The sequence below is a fragment of the Chrysochloris asiatica genome, unplaced genomic scaffold (assembly GCF_000296735.1).
Source record: "Chrysochloris asiatica unplaced genomic scaffold, ChrAsi1.0 scaffold00078, whole genome shotgun sequence".
Classification (NCBI taxonomy): domain Eukaryota; kingdom Metazoa; phylum Chordata; class Mammalia; order Afrosoricida; family Chrysochloridae; genus Chrysochloris; species Chrysochloris asiatica.
Genome location: NW_006408596.1, coordinates 3,630,543 through 3,655,095, shown reverse-complemented (window position 1 = coordinate 3,655,095; position 24,553 = coordinate 3,630,543). Strand labels below are relative to the sequence as shown.

General features: G+C 47.7%; 1 protein-coding gene across 3 annotated transcripts in view; it reads right to left on the bottom strand.

The window, feature by feature from the left end:
* Positions 1–24,553, bottom strand: part of KDM2B (lysine (K)-specific demethylase 2B) — a 148,471-nt gene that overhangs the window by 89,214 nt on the left and 34,704 nt on the right. For all 3 annotated transcript variants that reach the window (XM_006865399.1, XM_006865401.1, XM_006865400.1), the window contains exons 5-8: positions 19,000–19,178; positions 18,703–18,809; positions 5,217–5,310; positions 3,939–4,092 (exon numbers count right to left, since the gene is read on the bottom strand). In XM_006865399.1, coding sequence (XP_006865461.1) covers positions 3,939–4,092; positions 5,217–5,310; positions 18,703–18,809; positions 19,000–19,178 — 534 coding nt within the window. The remainder of the gene's footprint in view (positions 1–3,938; positions 4,093–5,216; positions 5,311–18,702; positions 18,810–18,999; positions 19,179–24,553) is intronic.

Genomic DNA, 24,553 nt, shown 5'->3' with positions numbered 1-24,553 from the left:
ACGGAATAAAGTTAAGGTGGTCTACTTTTGTAACAATGATGGCCTTGCAAACTCTATGGGGCAATTCTACTTTATTCTATAGTCAAAATTGGCTGTGGTTTCCTCCCCATGATAGAAACTGACGTCTACAACTATGTCCCCTTCATGTGACACCAAGCTTGATGGCACTTAACAACAACAACCAGTAAGTACTTGATATGCCCTTTTGGCAGCCTGACTCTCAGAAACCAAACGTGGCCAGCTTCAATAGATCCTAGTGGCCTCTGGGGATATATCCATCTTCTGGTCCAAGTTGCCATTCTGTGACAATTTCTCTGTAGGCTCCTTGACATACCTGTATGTAACCTAGACTTGTGTATATCCTGTGACAAGAAGTTCACTACCTCACAAGCAAGTCACATCTATTCTTCCAGGACAAAGTCCTTGACCTTGCAGATTATCACTTATGATTCACCTTTGCTTCCTTAGGTAAGAGCCCTAATTCTTTCCTCAAACTCATCTCATCTGCTTTAATTTTCAGACCTGCCCCCCTCTTTCTCCAGGTTGACTTACCCTCCAAACTACAATGACCAAGAAGAACACGGTTTTTACGTACAGCCTGACCACCCGCATCACATACATTATACACTGAGACGGCTTCCTCTCCCTCAGGCTGGATACAATATTTCCATTAATGTGGCTAACGGATCACACTCCCTGACTTCTAGTCACCAACCACATCTACTAGTGACTCAACCTATTGTTTTTGTTGTTGAAATTACATTGAGTCAGTTTCAACTCATGTTGTTGTTGTTAAGTGTTGTCCAGTCAGTTCCTACTCACAGTGACCCTGTATAGGATTTCCAAGAAACTGCTGGTGGGTTTGATCCACTGACCTTGTGGTTAGCAGTCCAGTACATATCCTACAGCACCACATGGCCTGGTCTTGTGCCATTCTCATAGTTGTTGCCATGTCTGAGACCAATATTGCAGCCACTATCTAGCCATCTCTTTGAAGGTCTTCCACTTTTCTGCCGACCCTTTCCTTTACCAAGCATGGTGTCCTTCTCCAAGGACTGGTCCCTTCTGGTAACATAAATTCCAATGGGATATTCTAAACACTATACTTTGGCTCTTGTGGACTTGTTTTAGTTTTCTTCAGCTTCACTTTGAACTTTAATATGAGAAATTGATGGTCTGTTTCAAAATTGGTCCCTTTCCTTGTTTTGATTTTTTTTAACATTTTATTGTTAATTGGGTGAAAGTGACTGAGCTTGAGCTTCTACATCTTCTCTTTCTAGAGATGCAGTTGATTTGATTCCTGTGCATTCCATCTGGCAAGATCCACATGTATAGTCACCACCATTTAGCCTTTTAAGAAAGGGTATCTGTAGTGAATAAGTCATTGATGTTGAAAAATTCTATCATGCCATCTTCAGTGTCATTTATAGGCCATATTTTCCAACTACCCATCCTTCCTCTTTGTTTCCAACGTTCGCATACCAATCTCCAGTAATTATCAGTGCCTCCTGATTGCATGTTTGATCAATTCCAGACTGCAGAAGCTGGTAAAAATCTTCAATTTCTTCATTTTTGGCATTAGTGGTTGGTGCATAGATTTGAATAATAGTTGGTGCATAGATTTGAATAGTGTGAACTGCTCTTCCTTGTAGGCATATTGATACGATTCTATTACGGACAGTGTTGTTCTTCAGGATAGATCTTGAAATGTTCTTTTTGACGATAATAACATTCCACTTTCTGATTCTGGCCAAAGGACAGCATATGACTATCTGATTCGAAATGTCAAATACCAGTCCATTCCAACTCACTACTGCCTAGGATATCAATCTTTATGCATTCCGTTTCATTTTTTGACATCTCCCAGTTTTCCTAGATTCATGCTTTGTACATTCCACATTTCAGTTATTAATGGATACTGGCTACTGTTTCTTCTCTTTTTGCATCATGCCACATCAGTAAATGAAGGTCCTGAAAGCTTTACTCCATTCACATCATTAAGGTAGACTCTACTACTCTTTTGAGGGTCTTCCAAGCTGAGGGGCTCCATCTCCAGCACTTTTTCAGACAGTGTTGTCATGCTATTCATAAAGTGTTCCCCAGCCAGATCTTTAAGATGTAGATCTTCAGGTCCTTCTTGCTAGTCTATCTTAGTCTGGAAACTCCACTGAAACTTGACCACCATGGCTGACCCTGCTTCCGGTATTGTAGTAACATTCAAGCCACCACAGGATGACAGACAGATGAGTGGTGGAGCAACTGAGCATAGAACCAGTCCAAATCTCACTAGCCATCTCCTAAGATCTGTAGGCACGGAGGTCTTAGCTCACTCACACCTTGTAACTGACCTGGGAAGTCTAACTCCCACTTTACAGATGAGGTCACTGAGGCACACAGAGGCTAAGTCACAGCTCATGAGCAGCAGAGAGGAAACTTCATCTGAGGTTCTAGGGCCCCTGTTCTTGTCTAGTATCCTATTGTCCTCAGCTGTAACTTATAAGGCTAATTTTTTTTTTTTTAAATTTAAGCACAGGAACTAACAATGAACTAACAGTTCCATTTCTTCCTGGATTCTGGGTCCTGTCCCCCTACCACACTGCCCTCAGCTCACCCTCTAAGCTTCTAGGTACCTCTGGAAAAACTTCTATCAGTTCCTACCTCCAGTGTCTACTAGAGATGTCTCCTGAGCCCTCATAACAAACTTACACCCAGCTTGGCAGGACCACCATCATCGTCTCCTACAGGGAAGTCCTGGTGGACATATTCACACTTCCCTAGAGAAGGGTCTCCATAGAAGGAAACTAAGGGGACAAAGAATTCTAGCTCCTGGGGTGTTGCTGTAGGATAAGCACAAGGTCGGCGGTTCAAACCGACCAGCCGCTCCTTCGACACTCTATACAGATTCCTTCTCCACAAAAGCTACCTTCTCTGCCGACTCAATGGCATTTAACAAGTAGGAGACTCGACAGCATTTAACAACAATCAGAAGCACTGATGGCACTGTAGGACAAGCACTGGATTGCTAATGGCAAGGTTGACAGTTCAAACCCACCAGTTGCTCTGCAGGAGAAAGATGAAGTTGCCTGCTCCCATGCAGAGTTAGTCTTAGAAGCCCTATGTAGGGTCGCTATGAATCAGAAGGATTCCTGGAGCGGTGCGTTGCTGGATCAGCACTGGACAGCGAACCACAAGGTCAGTAGTTGAAACCTGCTCCTGGTAAAGCTACACAGGGGCGCTATGAGTCAGAAGCAACTCGATGGCACTTAACAACAACATGAATCAGAATCGACTGGATGACCATGAACTTGGTTTTAGTTTGTAAGCAAATATAAAGAGCCCTGCTGGCACTGTGGGTTTGAATGCTGGGCTGCTAACTGAAAGATTGGTGGTTCAAACCCACCAGCTGCTCATGGGGAGAAACATGAGGCTGTGTGCTCTGGTGATGATTTCCAGCTTTGGAAACCCCATAGGGCAGTTCTGCTCAGTCCTATGAGTCAGAATCTAGAGTAAACAGGGAGTGGTCCCTGGGTAGTGCACACAATTTGTACTTGACTATGAGTTTTTCTGGTGGTTCAAGCCTACCCAGAAGTGCTGTGTAAGAGAGCCCTGGAGGTCTGCTTCCATCAGTATTTACAGGCTTGAAAACCCTACGAAGCAGTCTACTGCATAATACATGGGACTGCATTGAGTCAAAATCAGCTTGAGGGGAACATGTTTAAGCGGGGAGATCCCAAGTTAGATGTGAGGAAACAACTCGTTGGTTTATCCCTGCAGCCTGAGATCTGCTCTCCTCAAGGACTGCTAATGACACCCAGAGAAGCCTTGTCACTGAGGCCATGGGGCTGTAGGATATGTCTCTGAATGCTGGATGAGCCAACAACTGAGCAAGCAAACTATGCCAGCCCCACGGGAACCTGTCGGAACCTACCAGAACCTACCGGAAGGGATGAAAAATGTGTAACCCTGTTTCAGCTCAATTCTTTGGCATCGCTCCACACGGTCTCCCAGAAAGATGTCACTCTGTTTGCCTGACAGCACCCACTCCTCGTATAGTGCCAAGTTGTGCAGGGTTGGAGGAATCAGCCAAAAGATCTTGGGAGGAAAAAAAGACAATCAGCGCAAAAACCAGACCTTTCTCTCTGATTTCTTCCAGAGCCTCCTATAACCCAAGGAGAGAGCACCCATCTGGGGTCAGGGAAGATGGTGGGAGAATGTATCCCTCCAGAGTTCTCTGTCCAAGTCCAGGTCCAAAGGGTCAATGGGGTGGCAGGGAAGACTATGCCAGCCTTTTGAGAACGCCCCCTTGCCTAAAGGAAATCTTCTTTCCAGCAGCACTGTAAGGGTGAGAATACACTGGACTAGGTGGGACATTTTCTTCCTAGTGACCAATTTGTCTGGGAGATGAAGGAGAAACTCCCACTGCCACTGCCACTGAGTCAATTCCACCTCATAGTGACCTTAAGACGACAGAAGAGAACTGCTACCGAGGGTTTCGAAGACTGTGCATCTTTCAGGAGCAAACAGCCTCATCTTCCTCCTAAAGAATGGCTAGTGGGTTTAAACCACTAACCTTGTGGTTAGCAGTCCAATGCTTAACCTGCTGTGCCACCATGGCTTGTTCTCAAGGGAGAGAAAGGGGGGTTTCAGAAGTTGTACGATAAAATATCCTGATAAATAAGCCCAGTTTTAGCTTCCTTTGGAGAAAGCAGAAAAACATCTGGAACCCAGTTGATTGGCTGTCTCCCAGAATGGCTTCCAACACGTTCAGTTCAAACATAGGCACCTCAGCCCGTCCCCAGTTCTACACAGCGGGGCAGGGTAGCACTCACACACACCAGGAAGCCCACAAAACCAGAACCAGCAGGAGTTCCCAGAGCTCCAACTCCACCTTCTCTCTCTGAGGAAAGAGTCTTGGAAGCAGCTGGAGCTGGCTAGCAAGGAGACTTTCAAGCAAAAAGTTCCTACCGCTATAACTGATCAAAAAAGCAAGGCGGGCAGCTCTCAGAAACCAACTTTAGTGTTCAAATAGAGCCAAAGGGACTTAGACATTGGGCTGGGCTAGAAGGTGACCAGAGATGATGCAGGAGGGGACAGAGAGCCAGGAGATGACCCCAGGGGCCTAAGACTGGTTCTCAAAGTGCTCCAGGGGTAGGTCTGGCAGGAGGAAAGGGTAGAAGGAGTGAGCCCAAAGTTGAAGAGTGACTACCAGCACTCACCTTTCCACCTCGGAACACATGGTACCAGACAGAAGTGCCTCCAAAGTCGATGTGGAAGTCAGTGAAGCAACCTTTCACGCTCATTAGACAGTACCTGCAGCACGCACAGGGCCAGAGCAGCAGAAAATCCAGGTGAGTACACAGCCTCCAGATGCCCGGCCCGCTGCCCTTTAGAAATGCTGACTCAGGGGGATTTTTTTTTTTTTTTAAATCCAAATAGAATCGGAGTTCCCCATGGGGGAAGCTTCTGTGGTCAGGTGACAAATCTTAGGCATTGGTCACCTGCCCCAAGACTGGGGGTGGCCTTGTTTTTTGTTTTTCAGATTACCACAAGAGCTTGACAACCCACAGACGTCAACTTCATTCCTTCCTTGTAGTGGGTTTACATTCTCAGCCCGCCCCCAGCCAGAGAGAGGCTTCCCTTCACAGTCTCATATCTGCCATTCTCCCAAGCTGCTGGGCCCCCTGGAATTCAGTTGTAAAGCCACCTGCACAGCTTGCCAATTACCGGAGACACATACATTCCCCATGCACTTCCTCATTCACTTAACGAATATTTACTGAGAGCCAGCTAGTGGTCTAGTCCCAGGCAAGGCATTATCACTGAAATGCCAAGGACCCTTGGCCTCAAGAATCTCCCACCTCAGAATGTAAGTTCTTTCCCTGAAGCTGCAACACAGAAGTTAGTCCCAACTCCACCAGGCTGTCCAATGAGCAGCGCTGTCAATAGAAAGACCACCCACAAAAGACCACATCCTGCGGGCTCCCATGAATGTGGCATTACATTCCTGGTGGTCAGGGGCTGGGGGTGTCTGGATGATGTTGGGAGTAACTGCTACTGGGTAGAGGGTCTCTTCTGGGCCGTCAGGAAAATATTATAAAATTGATTGTAGCAAGGGTTGCGCAGCTCTGGAAATTACTAAAAGCCACTGAATTGTACACATTAAATGTACAATTGCACAGTATGTGAATTATATCTCAATAAAAATGTTTTTGTTTAAAATAGGTAAAGAGATGAAGCCCTGATATTGGGGTCCTGGGTGGAAATGGGGAGAGCAATGAGACATCGCAAAGACTGAACAATTTGTGTAAGGATCACTGAATGGAAAACTAATTTTCCGTGTAAACTTTCACCCAAAGCACAAGAAAATGTTCAAAAACGAAAAGGAGAGAGAAACAGCCACTGAGGGGGTGGGGTGCTAGGCAGGAACGGGGAAGAGTCTGGGTCTTAGAGGCTGGGGATAGGGGGAGGCGGTGGACAGCAGTAGGAGCGGGGAGTGATTCAAGGCAGCTACCACCAGTCCCTCTTCTGAGCTCCAGTGAGCTAGACAGCCCACCCTTCTTTGAAGAAACCCTCCAGTCCCTTCTCTCCTCCCAGGATATATGCTGCCCTCCTGGCAGAGCTGAAGGAGGAGGGGGACAGAGGAAGCTTCCCAGCCCAGGCCTGGAAGACATCAGTGGGCAGCCGTGGCTGGCTCCCTTGCTCCCTCCCACGGTTTCCCAACAGCCCAGCCCAGGCAACCACCCACCCTTATTCCCCTGCACCTTGGCACTTCCAGAGAGGCTCGTACACGCAGGCTTACCCCACTGACCTCTTTCCCCGAAGCTGCACATTGCTTTTCCACGGTTTGGGGAAAAGGGGAGGGACGGGGCGGGGACGGGAAGGGAGGAGCCCGCAACCAAGAGGGTGGATGGAGAGAATGGGGGGCGTGAGGCTGAGCTGGCGAGAGGCGGGCGACCAGCAACCGAGGGGGCGGATGGAGAGAATGGGGGGCGTGAGGCTGCGCTGGCGAGAGGCGGGCGACTTGGTGCTCCCTCCCTCGGCCGTCTTTGGCACCTCACACTCAGGTGCACCCGGGCTCAGCAGTATGCAGGCGGCGTGCCCCGCGTCCTTCCTCCGATAGGCTGGAAGGCGCCTCAGCCATGTGTCTGCAGGAGGCTGGCAAATCAGGAGGCCTGCCCGCACATCAGAGCGCCGCTGCCTAGCAACCCCATCTGAGGGTGTAGTTGACAGCGCAGGACGCAGCGCAGGAGGGCTGCGGGGCTGGGCTCTTAGAGTCGCGACTTCCCGCTGCACACCCTTCCAGATCCACACCCTCACTGCCTCAGCCCAACACGGCACCCACGTGCTTCTCTGCAGGCTTGGGGGACCTTCATCTCTCCATGGAATGGGAGGGTAGATTTGATTTCTAACCCACAGAGCCGCCAAGACCACTCTGGCCTCTTCTCTCAAAGCACTTACTTCTAAATGTTAGCCTTCAATTTCCTAAATCGCCATTTGGTTTGGTATTCTCTTTTCTCTTCTAATCTAACCTTGGTTTCCACCTCCCTCCCCGCCCCAGCGGAGCTCAGTTTGAGCGAAAACAATCTGCGCGCGTGGGGGGTGGAGCCAAAAGAACGTGCCTCCTTCGGGCTGGACACCCACGGGGTCCCGGGGACTCAAGGATAGGGACCCTGAGTTTGGCTCACGGGCACGGACTCCAGAGAGGGGCCTGCCCCCCGCCGGCCAAGCTGATCTCCCAGGCCCTAGCCTCACTAGACCGGTGGAAATGAGAAGCCCCGCCAACTGTTTCAGAGCCTGGATGCAGAAAGTTCTACAAGTTGTGCCTTGTCTATTCTGCCCTCGGGGTCACCTTCCAGCTTCCACCGAGGTCCCGGGCCTGGGGCTCCACATCCTGACCCCTCTACCTAAATGAGCTGCCCCTCCTCCCCTTGCCCAGTCCAGTCGCGGGGGAGGGGGACACCCCTTCCTCAGGGAGAGCGGCCAGGGCAGGCGGCTGTGACAGGGCGGCTTTGTCCTGGGTCCTGCAGCTGCCCACCCTCCAGAGCTCTCTGGGTCTCCCCCCTCAGCGCTCGATCTGGCGTGACGCCTTTGCACTGACCTCTACAGCTTCCTCTTACCCAGCTCACCGCAGTCACATGGGCGCCCAGCGCTCGGTGCCACAACCTAGCTCGCTCCACGCTGGCGGGCTGGCGCCGCTTCCGCCTCAACGCCCCCCTGCCCACAAAGCCGTGCCTCCACAGACCTCCAAAATCCCCTCCAAATTAGGTGCTGGAAATCTAGAGGCCCGGAGCTACACCCTTAGGGAGAGGTCCCCACACGCCAAGGCTTGGCGGGCTGGAGAAGAGTGGGGGGAGGGGGCTGCACCTGCAGCACCAACTTTGGGGTGTTGCTGGGTCTAGGGGCGGGGCAGCTCCACCCTGGCCTTTTCCTTCCAACTTAAGAGAAACAGCCAGGGTGAACAGGCTGTGTCCCCTTGGGCACAGGTCTGGAATGGGGGCCGGCACACTTAGTGAACAGCTAGTGCCAGAGACAGCGAGCGTGCACCCACACTGAACACACCCGGGGAAACACAAAGAGACGCTAGTTGTTTGCCCGGGCGGGAGGCGACCCACACAAGCCTGGCGCCGCAGCTGAGCTGCACAGAAAGCAGCGACTGCCCACCCTGGCCTGCTCAGCGCCAGAATGGGCGGCGCAGCTCCAGCGACACTGCCCCTCCAAGGCGCTGCCAGACCCTGGCTGAGGATCCTGACGTCTTCGCTAGCTTCTTTCCTTCCTCTGTTAGCGGGGCACAGCCAGTATGCATCCTGGCTCTGAAACTGAACACCCGCCGGCACGGAGGTGACCTGGAAGCTCGCTGGCCAATACTAGGGTACTCCACCACCACTGCTCATTTCCACTCACCCCGCTGCTAGGAGACCCTCACCCTCACTCTGGGTGGGCGCTCGAGGACTGCCGTACCCCCATTTCCTGAAGTGTGGATGCCACCCTCCTGCTGACCATAAATCACCTAGCCAAGCCTCCTTAAATGTGCCCATTCAGACACAGCATGGAAAAGAGGCAATGCTGGGAACAGGGATGGGTGGGCAGGAGAGGGGTGTGTGGAGTTGGGGATTAGATCCCAGATAGGGAAGGGACCAGGGGACTAGGAATGTGGTTCCCACCCTGCAACAAGGATCTGTGTGACCACAGACAACTTACTTAACCTCTCAGTGTCCTTTTGTCAAGAGAGCTGCCCTGCAGTTCACCTTTACATTGTATGTTGCCCTTCACTGTCCGTTCCTCTTCCTCCTCCAAAGGAGCAGTGAACTCTATATTATAGTATTGTGGGGTGTCCACTGAGAGAAAGGAAACTACTTCTGAGACACACTCCAATATCTCCTGTTAATTGGCTTGCTGTTGTTCAGTGCCATCAAGTTCGTTCCAACTCATAGCAACCCTGTATAGGGTTTCCAAGGAGTGGCTGGTGGGTTTGAACTGCTGACCCTGTGGCCAGCAGTCCAGTGCTTAGCTTACAGAGCCACTACTGGGTTTAAAGGTTCAGGACATAGTCTCATGGGAAAACAAAGTCAATTGGCATAAGTTAATTCATAAAGATAATGTTCTAAATTCTAATTTGATGAGTAGCATTTGGGGTCTTAAAGCTTCCTATCCACCACTAAGATAGAATTATTTGTTTGTTCCTGTTCAGAGCAAAGGAGGATGAAGACAACCAAGGACTCAAAGAATTAGTCCACAGGACTAAATTGGTCTACAGCCTCCACTACCTGATCCTAGCCCACTCTTCTGACCTGGAACACAAAAGAAGGTTCCTGTTAGAATGAGAGAAAAATATAGAACAAAACTCAAGTTCACGAAAAGGATCAGATATACTGAACTGATAGAGTCCCCTCACTCGGAGACTATCGCCCTTTTAATCTGGTATGGAAGCCACTGGAGGTCACCTTTCAGTCAAATGACAGATTGGTCTATAAAATAAGCAATCATGTGCTTCTTTAAGCAATCAAACGATCAACATTTACCCAAAAGCAAAGATGAAAATGCCAGGAGGGAAATTGGATGAGTGGAAACAGGGCAGGTGGGCTGGAAATGGGTACTGGAACCAATGCAAGTTGTGTATAAATTGTTCAATGGGAATCTAATTCGCTATGGAAACTGTCACCTAAATCATATTTAAGAAAAAGAAGGAGGGTCTCTGAGAGACACAAATACTAAAGTTAAGCTTTAGTTCTCGTCTAGGGTTAGAATTCACCCCGATGAGGTACCTCAGAAGAAAGGCCTGGTGATCTCCTTCTAAAGGGTCATAACTTTGAATCTCTATAGAGCAGTTCTACTCTGAACACATGGGGTCACCATGAGTCTGACTTCAGAGCAACTGACAACATTAATATAATACCTGGCACTACGACAGGCTCCCGGGTAGTAGAGCGGTTAAAGTACTCAACAGCTAAAGGAAAGGTAGGCGATTTGAACCCACCAGCTGCTAAAAGAAAAGTCTGCTTCTGTAAAGATTTACAACTCTGGAAATCCTATGAGGCTGTTCAGTACTGCCCTAGTGGGTCATTATGAGTCGGAATCAACTTGATGGCAGCGGGTTGAGGTTTGGTTGGCACTGAGGTACTTGCATGATTTGATTCACTCGTCATAACAATTTTATAAGGTCACTTCCCAGATTTATCCCCATTTTACAGATGGAGAAGTAGAGGCTCAGAGGTAGTTTACTCACCCTGGTCACTAACTGAGGAACCCTGGTAGCGCTGTAGCATAAGCGCTGGATTGCTAACCAAAAAGTGGGCAGTTCCAACACACCAGCCGCTGTGTGGGAGAAAGATAAGGCTTTCTGCTTGTGTAAAGATTTACAGACTCCGAAACCCTATACAGGATTGCCATGATTTGGAATTGACTTGATGTCAGTGGATTTGTGTCACTAGCCTAGTAAAATGTGAAGTTAACCTGAAAAGCTTAATTCTCCTTCTCAGCACTCCTCTCTAGGTCTCCTGGGAAATCACAACTCTTAAGAGCCAGAAGCTGGAAGAAGACACCAGACCTTAGTCACTGGCTGAAGTCGTCTTTCCAGCTCAAATCAGAAATCCCACTCTCCAGGGCATGTTCACCAGGCCACTGGGCTCCTCCCATCAAGACTCTACACCATCCCCCAAACCACAAGGGGTCAGAAGATGGCCCATCAGCCTTTCTCCAAACCTGTCACCCTAAAGTGAATTCCAGTCCATAGCAATTCCTACTGTGTGTAACTGTGCTTTCATTGGCTGATCCCCAGACCTTCCTTGTGAGATTCTTCTAGGTACACTCAAATCTCCAACCATTTGGTTAGCAATCAGCAAGGGCAAAAATGTAGCTTCTCTACTCTTCAGACAAACTGCACACAGCGGGCAGTTCAGTGGTATGAATTATTAAGCTATGTAATTATCCAGGAGCCCTGGTAGTGCAATGTTTAAGCACTAGGCTGCTAACAGAAAAATCAACAGTTTGAATCCACCAGTGGCTCTGCAGGAGAAAAGACAAGAGGATCTGCTCCCAGAAAGACTACAATTGAGAAAACCCTATGGGGCAGTTCTACTCTGTCACATGGAGCTACCGTGAGTCAAGACTCAGCAGAAGCAAATCCAACAGCAGAAGTATGTAGTTGGCGAGTGCCAATGTTATAATCGTGAACCCTGTGAGAGCTGAACTCACTGAGACTGCCTTGTTTTTCCACGTCTTCCAAATTTTCTGCTTTTGACAAGGTGCAGCCTTACTGCTGCTTCTGTTGTTGTTGTTGTTGTTAAGTGCCATCGAGTCGGGTCCGACCCATAGCGACCCTGTACAGGGTTTCCGTGGGTGTAAATCTTTACGGGAGTAGAAAGCCTCATCTTTCTCCCGCGGAGCGGCTGGTAGTTTCGAACCGCTGACCCTAAGGTTCGCAGCCCGATTCGTAACCACTACGCTACCAGAGCTCCTTTACTGCTGCTTCTACTGCTCCCTATTAGTGTTTTCCTTCTCTGAGAGGTTTCTGCCTTTCAGGCTCCAGCTTTCACAGGTTTTACTATACATGACTTCATTTCACCCTTAAACTACCCAACAGTCCCCACTCCATAAAAGTGACACAGAAGGCATTGGAAGATGGTCAACACCTTGGGCTAGGGGGTCTTACTCCCTGATGTCATATGATGATGACATCATATGATGGGAGGAGGGCCCACCCATTAGTACCTCCCAATGCTCTGCCCATGATAGTAAGTGGAACTGGTTGGATTTAAAAAAAAAAAGTGTATTTAAAATAAAACGAATCATTTCAGTGAATGATCCTCTAATTTTGGATTTGGGCACCAGTCATTGAGTGAGTGTCTTTGAGCAAGGTTATTGTCACCCCTATGAAACAGATGTATGGTGACATTTTATAGGGGTGACACTAAGCTGAGATGGACAGAGCTGGATGACACTGAATCAGGCTGTCCCCATGGGAGGAAATGCCAGCTCCGGATACTCATCAGTATGAATGCAGCATCCAGCCACAATCCCCCATCATGACTGGAAACAGCGATGTGATGTTGGACCAACTCCTCACCTTTCCGGAACTCAGCATCCCCATCTGTTGAATTAAGCAGGGTTCTCAAACTAATAATTGGTGGTTTCAGGAGCCAAACTAGATCCCAGATGTGCTTGGCTTGGCTAATACTGAGTTTTTTATGGGGCTTTTTTTTGTTTTAAATAATAATGCATTATTGAAGGCTTGCCTCTCCAGTTAGCCACAAGCCCCACTAGCCCCTACTGTCTGACATTCAGCCATTTCCTCCATTATCTGCTTAGACATGGTTTCCTTGTCAATGAAATGGGAATAGTAACACCTACTTACAGTATTGTTGAGATAGGCATGCCATGCGTCTAACCCAATACCTGGCTCCATATGTGGCAGCAAAGAGAATGCTGGTTATATTTTTTTCCCCATTTAAAGAGGCACTAAGGTGAAGATGAGAAGGCAGAAATTCAGACCTTTCTGTCTGTCTGCAGCTCACTTCGTGTGACCTTATTGGTTTCTCTTAGTCTCAGTTTCTCTGTGAGATATATTACACAGAGATAACTATTTATGAAACCAGCAATCATGATTGTTCTGAGGTCCTTGCCAAGGTGACAGTGGGGTGTCCAGAGAAAAGCCCTCCACAAATGTGAGAGATTGGAAGCAGGAAGATACCTGAATTGCCACTGCAGCTGGAGCACCCGTGTTTCTCCACAAGGCCTCGAGGGCAGGCATGTTGTCCAACATGTGAAGCACACTCTTAAGTTCACACCCCCTGTGGGCTCCATCTTTCCCAGGGCCATGGGAGGGAGGCAGGACAGAGATGGCAGGATCCCAACTTGTTTTGTTCGAACGACTGCCTCTTGAACTTGTTCTACTTGAACAACTGCTTCTTGGTCTATGTACAGGTTCCTCGTGAGCACAATTAAGCATCCCAGAATACTCATTTTCTACAGTGGTATCTGTAGCTTGTCATGATCCACACAGCCAAAAGCTTCTGCATAGTCAATAAAGCACAGGTAAACATCTTTCTGGTATTCTGTGTTCTCAGTTAAGATACATCTAACATCAGCAATGATATCCCTTGCTCAATGTCATCGTCTGAATCCAGCTTGAACCTCTGGCAGTTCCCTGACAATGTACTACTGTAGCCATTTTTAAGCTCTCTTTAGCAAAATTTTACTTGCGTGCGATATTAATGATATTGTCCTATGATTTCCTAATTTTGTTGGGTCACCTCTCTTTGGAATGGACACAAAAATATATCTCTTCCAATCAGTTGGTCAGGTAGCTGTCTTCCAAATTTCTTGGCATGGATGAATGAGTGCCTCCAATACTTCATCAGTTTGTTGAAAGAGTTCAGTGTGAGTTACATCAATTCCCAGCGCTTTATCCTTTTGCCAATGCCTTCAGAGAACCTTGGAGCTCTTCCTTTCAGTACCATTGGCTCTTGATCATATACTATCACTTGAAATGAATGAACATCATCTATTTCTTTATGATACAGTGATTCTGTGTATTCCTTTCATCTTATTTTGATGATTTCTGCATTATTCAATATATTGCTCATGTTGTTATTGTTGTTATGAAGTGACATTCAAGTTGGTTCCAATTCACATCCACCAGGTACAGCATTTCCAAAGGGCAGCTGGTGAACTTTAACCGCCAACTGGGTGGTTCAAACCAGTTTTGCAGTCCAGTGCATTAACCCACAGCACCACACCAGGACTCTATGTTGCCCATAGAATCCTTCAATATTTCAAGTCGAGGCTTAACTTTTTTTTTTTTCAGTTCTTTCCGCTTGAGAAATGCTGAGTGTGTTCTTCCCTTTTGGTTTTCTAACTCCAGGTTTTTGCACATTTCATTATACTATTAGATCCTACTGTTATAGTTAAACTTCCTATTGTTATTGTTAAACGCCATAGAATTCGTTCCTACTCATAGTGACCCTGTATAGGGTTTCAGAGGAGCCGCTGGAGTGTTTGAAATTCTGACCTTATGGTTCACAGTCCAGTGCTTATCCAACAGCACCACACCAGGAGTCCCTGAGAAGGCAAAGCCGTCTCTAAAAGAATGAAGGGCTAGCCAGGGCCACCAGGGGGCAGAAGAGACAGCATTTGACACTTGCTCATTCTCTTGCCTTTTTCTTTCTGTGTTTAAGCCTCTCATTCAAAAAAAATTTCCCTCACAATTCTCGCTGCCACCCCCAAAAAGTACAGAGGGAGAAAAATGCAGACAATTCTCAATAGTTGGGGACAAACATATGTGTCATGTGGGGGTCCCCTTTTTGTGGGGCTTTTGAACTCTTGCTGCTTGTCAGTCCACAGTCTTATCTTCATTATGCCAGCAAACCTCATACAGGGGCAGACCAAGGAGAAGGCGGCTGGCTAATGCCTTCTTGGAGTGCACTGTAATATCTGACGGTCCTAATTAAACAAAGTATGACCGACCATGTGATAGGCAGAGAGAGGGCTGGAGGTGGTGGTTGCATATGCTACCGACTCATAGTGAACCTGTATAGGGTTTCCGAGGCTATAAATCTTTACAGAACAGAAAGCCTCATCCTTCTCCTGTGGAACAGCTAGTCGTTTTGAACTGCTGACCTTGCAGTTCACAGCCCAATTCGTAACCACTACACTACCAAAGCTCCTTGGCCTACACGACTCCCTTTTAATGAAAAGATTACACCCAGAAGTACATGACACTTGTGACCTCTGAAGCCAGGTCAGAAAAGGCACTGTGGCTACCTCTTGTTCCCTCTCTCAAATCACTTGGCTCTGGGGAAACCAGCCACCATGTTGTGAGGATATTCAAATAGCACTGTGAAGAGGTCCACATGGTGAGGAACTGAGACCTCCCACCAACCTTAAAAGTGGAACCTCCAACCCCCGTCAAGCAGTCAGACAAAGCAGCCTGGGCCTAGGTGTTAACGCAAGTTCACCCAGGTGAGCCAGATTACCTGACTTCCAGAATTAAGACAATGTCTGTTGTTTTAAGCTGCTAAATTTTGGTAAATTGAGAGGAACAGCAATAGCTAACATGGATATTCCCACATAACAGTCATGGTTCTAAGTAATCTCAAAAAAAAAAAAAAATTCTAGCTAGCTACAACATTCCTGCATAAGCGCTTGAGGACAAATAGTTAAGTACGGACAGCTAACCAAAAGACGGGTGGTTCAAATCCACCTGAAAGTTCTTCAGGAGAAAGACCTGCCAAACTGTTTCTGTAAAGATTGTTGATGTTGTTGTTAAGTGCTGTCGAGTTGTTTCCAACCCATAGCAACCCTGTATAGGGTTTCTACAGACCAGCTGGTAAGCTTGAACCACCAACCTTGTGGCTCAAACAACTTTGCAGTCCAGCGCATTTAGCCCACAGCGCCACACCAGGACTCCTCTGCAAAGATTATAACTGAGAAAATCCTATGGGGCTGGAATCCACTCTGGCACATGGGGTCACCATGAGTGGGATTCAACAACAAAACACTTCAGCAGGGTAGAGATGGAAGAGAAGGCAATGGCAGTGAGTTCACCCCACCCCAGGTCATACTCTCCTGCCCTCACCCTGCTTTATACTTCTTCATGGTCCCTCTCGCCTCCTAAATTACAGTAACAGCCACTGACAACACTACAGAGCACAGTTCAGCTCTGACATACAAGGGTCCTCACGAGTCAAGTCGACTCAAGAGCCGCTGGCTTCTTGTTAACCTCTGGAGCTATCAGATGAGAAATCTGTGGTCCGATAAGGCATCTGACAGCACCCTGAGGGAAGGAAGTGAGCCCCCGCTCCACGCTGAAGTGAATAAGCCGGAAGTTACAGAGAAGGTGGTGGCAGGGTGTCTGGAACACATCCCTCTCCCTGCTGTAGACCTTCCATTTAGGTGCCTCCACTCTCAGCGCCTCCAGTGTAGAAATGCAATGACTACTAGAAGCAGTGTCTTTTTAATTAAGTTCCACAGAACCATCCTCCGGTCCCAGAGGACTACAACGCCATGGGAGTTTTACCTTGCTTATTAACTGAAATCAGCCTTCTTGTCAGTTGAACAAATGGACTCTTTTCAAGGTGCCAAGTTCCTTCCTCAAAACACCGAAAAGTCAGACTCACTGCCGACGAGTCAATCTGACTCACAGTGACCCTGTACAGGGTTTCCAAGGCTGTAAATCTTTACAGGACCAGAAGAGCTCATCTTTCTCCCACAGAGTAGCTGGTGGGTTTTGAACTACAGGCCTTGAGGTTAGCAGTCCAGTGCTTATCCAACATGTTCCTATGGCCACTGGTAGAGTTTGCAAATCTATTTGCCAGACAGTCTGACCACTATGTCAAACAGATGGTGTCCTACAAAATTATGAGACCGTATATACACACACACGTGGGAGAAAGATGAGGCTTTCTGCTCCTGCTGTTGTTGTTGTTGTTGTTAAGTGCCATCGAGTCGGTTCCGACCTCAGAAACCCTATGTTGTTGTTGTTAAGTGCCATCGAGTCAGTCCAACTCATAGAGACCCTGTACAGGGTTTCCGAGGCTATATATCTTTACGGGAGCAGAACGCCTCCTTTCTCCCGTGGAACAGCTGGTAGTTTCAAACTGCTGATCTTGCGGTTCGCAGCCTTATTCGTAACCACTATGCTACCAGAGCTCCTTATGTATATGTATATGATATGTGTACGTGTACATGTATTGTCTAAGTGTACGTGTATATATTATATATGTATACGAATATGTATATGTACATGTGTATGTATATGAATATGTATATGTACGTGTACATGTATATATAGACTGCCACATCTTTCCTCCATGCAGTGGCTTGGTAGGTTCAAACCACTGGCCTTAACTGAGTGCTTAATGATTGTGCCACCAGGACTCCTCCCAATAAGGTATGGAAGTGTAAATAACACTGAAAGAACCCCGAGGGTGTAGAGCTCCTTCCCTCGGCTTTCCCAGAGCCTCTGTCATTTGAAGCCCAAGTCCAATGTCCCCTGCAGGAAAACTCCTTAAAGCCACTAACCAAAAAGGAATCCTCTCCTCCCCTTCCCGGTGAATCTATCTCCCTGTGCTCACCCAGCACATTTTCAGGGGGGCTTTTAATCTTGCTTATCTTTTGACTTTACATCCCAAGGACTCTGAAAATGTTGTTGGTGAACCTAACTCAGAATGGAACACTCTTCTCTACCTTCCCCTCTTCCCGCCTTGGGCCCAATGGAAGAGCAGTGTAGACCATCAGCTAGGAGGGAGGATACAGTTCTAAGAAACAATGAAAGTTAGAGAGACAGAGCTTGAGAGTAAACCCAGGCCAGCCCAGGGTCCAGCACACTGGGCTCCCTTACACACCTGGTGCAGCCGTCCTCCTGCAGTGCACATGACACCGGGCTAAGAGAAGGACAAATCCAATGCCATACATTCACAGGGCAGCCTGGCAACTACTGGGTCCTGGGCCAGCCAGGCAAACTCTCCGAGGAAATGCAGAGCAGTGTCTTACCTGGAGCAGGCCATGTTCTCCTGCCCTTTCTCAAGGCAGGTACACTGAGGGTAAGGCTGCACAGGTGACTCCCTTCTCCCAGGGGTCCCTGAACATGGAGGGTCCAGGAGGAAGGCTGTCCATGTGAAAACACTTGGTCTTCAGATGAGCAGATGTCAGTCTCTGCAGTTGGACTGTGGTCCTTCTTAGTCCAACGTCAGCATTCCACTCAGTGTTACCCCTCATAGGGGACATCAAAGGATGTGACCCCTAGGTTTTATCCAGTTAAGGTTCTTCCAGGTCAGCATCCCCGGTTTTAAGCACCCAAGGACAAAACAAAACAAAACAAAACCCAGGCCTGTCTCATCCCTTGAAACAATGTCCATCATAACCAACTGCCCTGAAAACACCAGGTGCTGGGGTGCTGCCACTTGAAGGGACTAGACCAATGCTTGAAACCCTCACAGACATCCATGTCTAGATGCACACCTACCATCCTTCCTCCTCCTACCTGGCTAGTATCTCACAGGACGGCTGTCAGGAAGGCCAAACAAACATCAGGGAGCAAGATGCTCCCCACACACCAAGGCCACCCAACCCGGTGCTCCAGCATCGCTCCCACACACCTCGAACACAGGCTGTCTGCTTAAAGGGGCAACAGCCCAAAGCCATGTCAAAACCCACTTGGATGGCTGGACCCTTCCTCCCAGCTCCTAGCCCACCGTAGTGCCTTACTTCTTCACTTTCGGGTACTTCATCTCGGCAATGGCATTGGTGGCCTCTGTCTGCTTCTCTTTCAAGTGTTGGGGCCACATGTTGTCCACCCAGTCCACCAGGTCGATCTGAAAGCCACACGATCGTCAGCACTCTGCCTACTGTAGCCCCAGCCAGAAGCAAAGACCCACTTTTACCCTTCCTCCAATCTCCGCCAGCACTGAAACCAGAACCCTGCTACTGACATGCCCCATCAGCGCCTCCCCCAGGAGCCAGCCAGGGGCAAGGAGCAGAGGCTGGAGGTGACCAGGGGCCTACCACGGTCGGACGCTTGACCAGGTGCTCCAGCTTGGTATGGCTGAACTCGAGACTGATGACGTTGTACAGTTTGTCCCGCTGCGCCTCTGGTGTCTCGTAGTAACGCACAAACTGAGACATGCTCATCTCTGTGCCCTTCTGGGTGTTGACGTCCATCACATCCACCAGCCGCCGGCTCCCTGCAGGATGAATTCACTTGCTAGGGGTTGCTGTCCATGGAGGGCTTCAAAGCTGATGTGGGAGCATCCCCACAAAACCTGCACCTTCTCCAGAGTTCCCCATACTCCTCACCCTATAACATGCCTGTGCAATGACCTCAGCCTGGTGTCTTACCTTACTGAACAGCTCCCCAGGCCATCTGCTTTCTCCAATTCCCCATCCCCATTCTTTCCAATCTACTCAGTTGACCATTAGTGCTAGCCAGCAGTTCATACCCGGCAGCTACTCCATAGGGCTCCCATAAAGATAAACCAAAATCAAATCCACTGCCTTTGAGTCTATTCCCACTAATTGGGACTCTGCTGGACAGAGCACTACTGCCACCCAGGATTTCCAAGGCTGTAATCTTTACAAAAGCAGAATGCCTCTTTGTTGGTTACCGTGGGGGTGGGGTGGGGTGGGGGTTAGGGAAGGTAGAGGGAGGTGATGGTACAGCACAGGGTGGGGCAGATACATCATAGTTCGGGTGTTGGGGAGGGCAATACACAAGAAGGGGGAGGGGGTGGAAGACCAAGGTAGATAGGGGAACACTGTGACAGATTTGCATGGGCTGAATGGGACAAAGGTAAATGGTGATGTATGCTCAACCTTGGAACAAAAGGGCTCTGTGATACAGGGATCTAGGCATAATCTGAAGAGGCGAAAAAATGTTAAGATGTTTGACTGTCTTATGAATATTGGTTTCCCTTGCCTATTATTGTAAAATAGACACTTGAGTGAGATAGAAAGGAATGTTGGGAAACATGATTACAGAAAGCTTGTAAGCCCATCTTCAGCCTGAAACTGATTGGAATACCTAAAAGGGGTTCTAGAACTTGCCCAGTGAAATAGGCCTCTTGCAAAGTCTTTGCAGTGTATAGGACCTTAGGTGGAATCCTGAGTCCCAATCCAGAACCTTCTGAGGTGGGACATTCCCACTAGAAAGGACAAGCAGACCAGCCTGGAACAGCTACAGTGACAGAAGATACATCTTCAAAGAAAGATAAACAGGAAAAACCTAAAACAAAAATGGCAGTATGATTGGCTACTACAAAAATAAGCAAGTTATTCACAGGGAAGCCATCAAGGCAAGCAATCAAGTTCCTTCAGGATAAAACTCCCTCCAAGACTGAAACTCAAAGGAAACACATGAGCAGTTTGCTGGCGACCACATTGGTCTATTGGTGAGTGGAAGAGGGGGAAAGGGAGCAATGAAGAAACGGGCTGAATTCAACCACGTTCCATACACTCCTGTATACCTGGAGATGAGAGAGAGAAAAGGAAGGGCTAGTTGGTTCAAAGTGTGGTGAGACCTGGGGACACCTGAGCCTGTGGACAAGGACATAGCCACGGAGGGCTAGAGCTGAGAGTGAAGCATCCAGCTGATATGAAGTGAAGGGAGACACACAAGAACACCCTAACTCGCAGATAGTCCCTATTTGACCTCACCTCTATGGCTTGATAATCAAAACTCGACGAGAGGAAGATTAAACAAAAATTTTTTTGATAAAGGAAATGAGGATAATTGCAGCAGTTTGATGACCTTGACCTATACTCATGAATGTAGTAGCTCAAAACACCAACAGAGAGGGAAGGAGTCTTCACATCAAGTATCAATGCTATCCCCTCCATAAACAGGTTAGATAGGGAAAGGCAACTTAGGCACTGGTTACCTAAAATGAGGGAGCAATAAAGGCATGAAGTGACTGGCTTACAAGTTTTCAAGAGGGAGTTTAGTATAAGAGTGTGCAGGGGAAGATAAAGTCCCCACTGAATAGCTTTCATCTTATATAGACGGGTCTGGTGAAAGGAGATGGGGATAAGATTCTTATAATTTAATAGTGAGTAACTGTTATCATGACTAATTGCAACTGTCACAACTGTAAATGTAGACATTTTATAACAAAAACAAGGGAGCAGTTAATCTTACAGTCCAGAAACAGAGGACCCTAGGACCATCAATGGAGAAGAGTACAAGCAGAATGCGGGACCTTATCCAGAGAGTCAGCAGCACCAGAGATGGAGGTAGAGATGAGGACAAGGAGAGAGGGAGCAGCTGAGGACTCTAGACTCATGGAAAGAGAGGGACTGAGTGTTAGTGGCCAGGAGTCAGGCTTGCAGAATGTGCCCTTTGGTGGTTTAAATTATTATATATTTCTGAATGCTTTTGTGTACATCTCCCCACCCCCGAAAAAAAAGAAAAACAGAGGAAATGGAAGCAAATACTGTTGAATGATGATGTACGGAGGAGATTGTAATCATTACAATGAAATGATGGTGTGAAGCCGATGTTCTCCCATGTAAACTATCACTGAATTCACAATTAAAAAAAAAAAAGCAGAATACCACATCTTTCTTTCATGAAGTGGGTTCAAACTATAGACTTTTGAGTAGCAGACAAGTGCTTTAGCTACTACACCCACCAAGGCTCTTCTGCAAAGATTATAGTCTGGAAAGTCCTATGAAGCAGTTCTACTTTGTCACATGAGGTCACTATGAGTTAGAATGCATGGTGCACAACAACCAAAAGTGACCGCAAGAGCTTCCCTAGGAGTCTCCAAATTGCACCCTTCAGTCCATCCTCCTCACTGCAGGCGGGGTAAGCATTCCAAAACAGAGACTCTAAAACATGAACTCTCTGTTTAAGACCTTCCATGGCTCCCCACTGCCAACTGAACAATCCGTTAGCATGGCACTTGATGCATTTCTGTTTACTCAGAATACTAGAATAAATAGTACTTAACTCTGTAGCAACTTTGTTTAGAAGTCTCCTTCTCTAGTTTGTGAATCCCAAAAATTACTTGACCTCTAGATTATAAATTCTGCATAGCCAAGCACCCAACATAAATTATCTCATTTTTAGTTAATCACGGTAACAACTCTGCAGAGGTAGAACCTCAATTATACCCATTTGATGGATGAGGAACTGAGGCTTGGATATTTAATTTGGTCCTTATAATGCCCAGATTATAAACACTCAGTGTTCTAGTTGGGATTTGAACCAACTGCAAACGAACAGGTCGTCAGTTCAAACCCATCAGATGCTCCTCGAACCCTATATAGAGTTGCTAGGAGTTGGAACCGACTGGATGGCACTTAACAACGATGATAACAACAACAATCTTATGTCAGAACCCAGGTTTTCATGCCTCCTGCATTACTAAACTTGATCCTATGCTTAGGTTGAGGAATGGCCCCAGGCTCTGGTGGATGGCTTTGTGCTCCAGGGATGCTGGGGTGAGCTGAAACCTGGTTTCCATGAGTACTATGAATCCACCAGGGGGCAGACCTGGGCTTTGTTAGCCATTCTGTCCAGGATCTCAGTAGGACTGGCTATGAACTGCCTGGTTAGAGTCAGGGCAAGTGAAAAGATAATGGTCCCCACTCCCCATTATCTGGCCCTAAATACCTTCACCTCTCCTCCCAAAGGGACTCTGCTCAGGGTTCTTTCTGTCCACTTCTACCCCTGAGAGAAATGGTGTTTGCTCTGTAAGATAAAGGAAGAAATTACCCATTGGTGTCAAGTTGATTCTGACTCATGGGGACCCCCATGTATTGCCAAGTAGAACTGCCCCATAGGGTTTCCAAGGAAGCATTCCTGGTGAAAATATTCACTGTACCATGAGCAGCTAGAAGAAGGAACAAATCTGTGTTGGAAGAAGTACAGCCAGGGACTGCTCCTTTGAAGAGAGGATGAATGAGAAGACTTCATCTCATGAACTTTGAACATGTTATCAGAAGGGACCAGTCCCTGGAGAAGGACATCATCCTTGGTACCCAGTCAAATACAGGGTAGGTGGGGAAGCGCAGGAAGGAGGTCCAGGGTGAGGGAATGGAGGGTTGGGGCATCACCCCACTCGCCAGTGTCCTGGAAACTGAAGTCTGTGGGAGATGAATGAGGAGGGAAGTGATCCGGGAAACACAAATGCTCCGGTCACCGCATCGTTCATCACTGCTCAGTCAGGCCCCCAGCTGCAGTGAGAACGCAGAAATGATGGCATGATTCCTAGGGATCAGAGAGACAGTAGCAGAAGTGACCCTTAGCTTTGAGTCAGGCATCTGGGGAAAGGCCAGCTCTGACCTCAAGCAGATGCGGAAACGTTCTCCTCCACAGACCTACTGCTATCCAGCCAATTCTGATTCGCAGTGACCCTGGAGGACAGAGGAGAAATGCCCCATGGGGTTTCCATGAGCTATAAATCTATCCAGAAGCAGGACTGTCACATCCTACTGAGCGGCTATTCAGCAGCGGAAGCTTAATTACTGTGCCACTAAGTCTCCTTTTTTAACTCTATAGATGACAAGGAGCACTGGTGGTGTAGTGGGGTATGTGCTGGGCTGCTAACCATAAGGTCGGTGGTTTGAAACCACCAGCCGCTCCATATGAGAAACGGAAGCTTTATGTTCCCGTAAAAATGTACAACCTTGCAAAGCCTACATAAGGTCTCGATGAGCCGGGATTGACTCGGTGGCAATGGGTGTTTGTTGTTGTTGTTAAGTGCCATCGACTGGTTCTGACTCAGAGCAACCCTGTAAAGGGTTTTCAAGGAGCGGCTGGTGGGTTTGAACCACTGACCTTGTGATTAGTAGTCCAGCACTTATTCTATAAGCCACACCAGGACTCCTGGCAGTGGGTATAGATGACAACTAATGACAAAGACATAATGGAACTAGACATCATTCCTGTTTTGCAACCCTGATGTGGCACTGTTCACCAGCTGCTCCTCGGAAACCCTATCTATACAAAACTGCTATGAGTCAGAACTGATTTGGTGGCACTTAATTACAACAACAATGTGGTACTGTAAGAGAAACACTGGACTGCTCTGCTAACCATAAGGTCAGCGGTTCAAACCTACCAGTCCGTCCTCAGAAACCCTATACAGGGTCACTATGAATAGGAACTGACTAGGTGGCACTTAACAATGAACTAATTGAAAATGCTGGTGGCTCTATAGGATAAGCACAGGACTGGTAACCACAGGTCAGTGGTTTGTGGCAATCAGCTGCTCTACAAGAAAAAGATGAGGATTTCTGCTTCAACAAAGATTTACAGCTTCAGAAACCCTATATTTCTGTTGTTGTTAAGTGCCATTGAGTCACTTCTGACTCATAGCAACCCTATATAGGGTTTCCAAGGAATGGCTGGTGAATTTGAACCACTGACCTTGCAGTTCAGACCGACCTTGTAGCCCAGTGCATTATCCCACAGCGCTAGACCAGGACTCTAGAACACACTATGTTGTTATTGTTGTTATGTGCCATCGAGACGCTGTTTAGGGTTTCCAAGGAGCAGCTGGTGAGCTTGAACCTCCAACCTTGCAGTTCAAATGGCTTTGCAGTCTGCGCATTAACC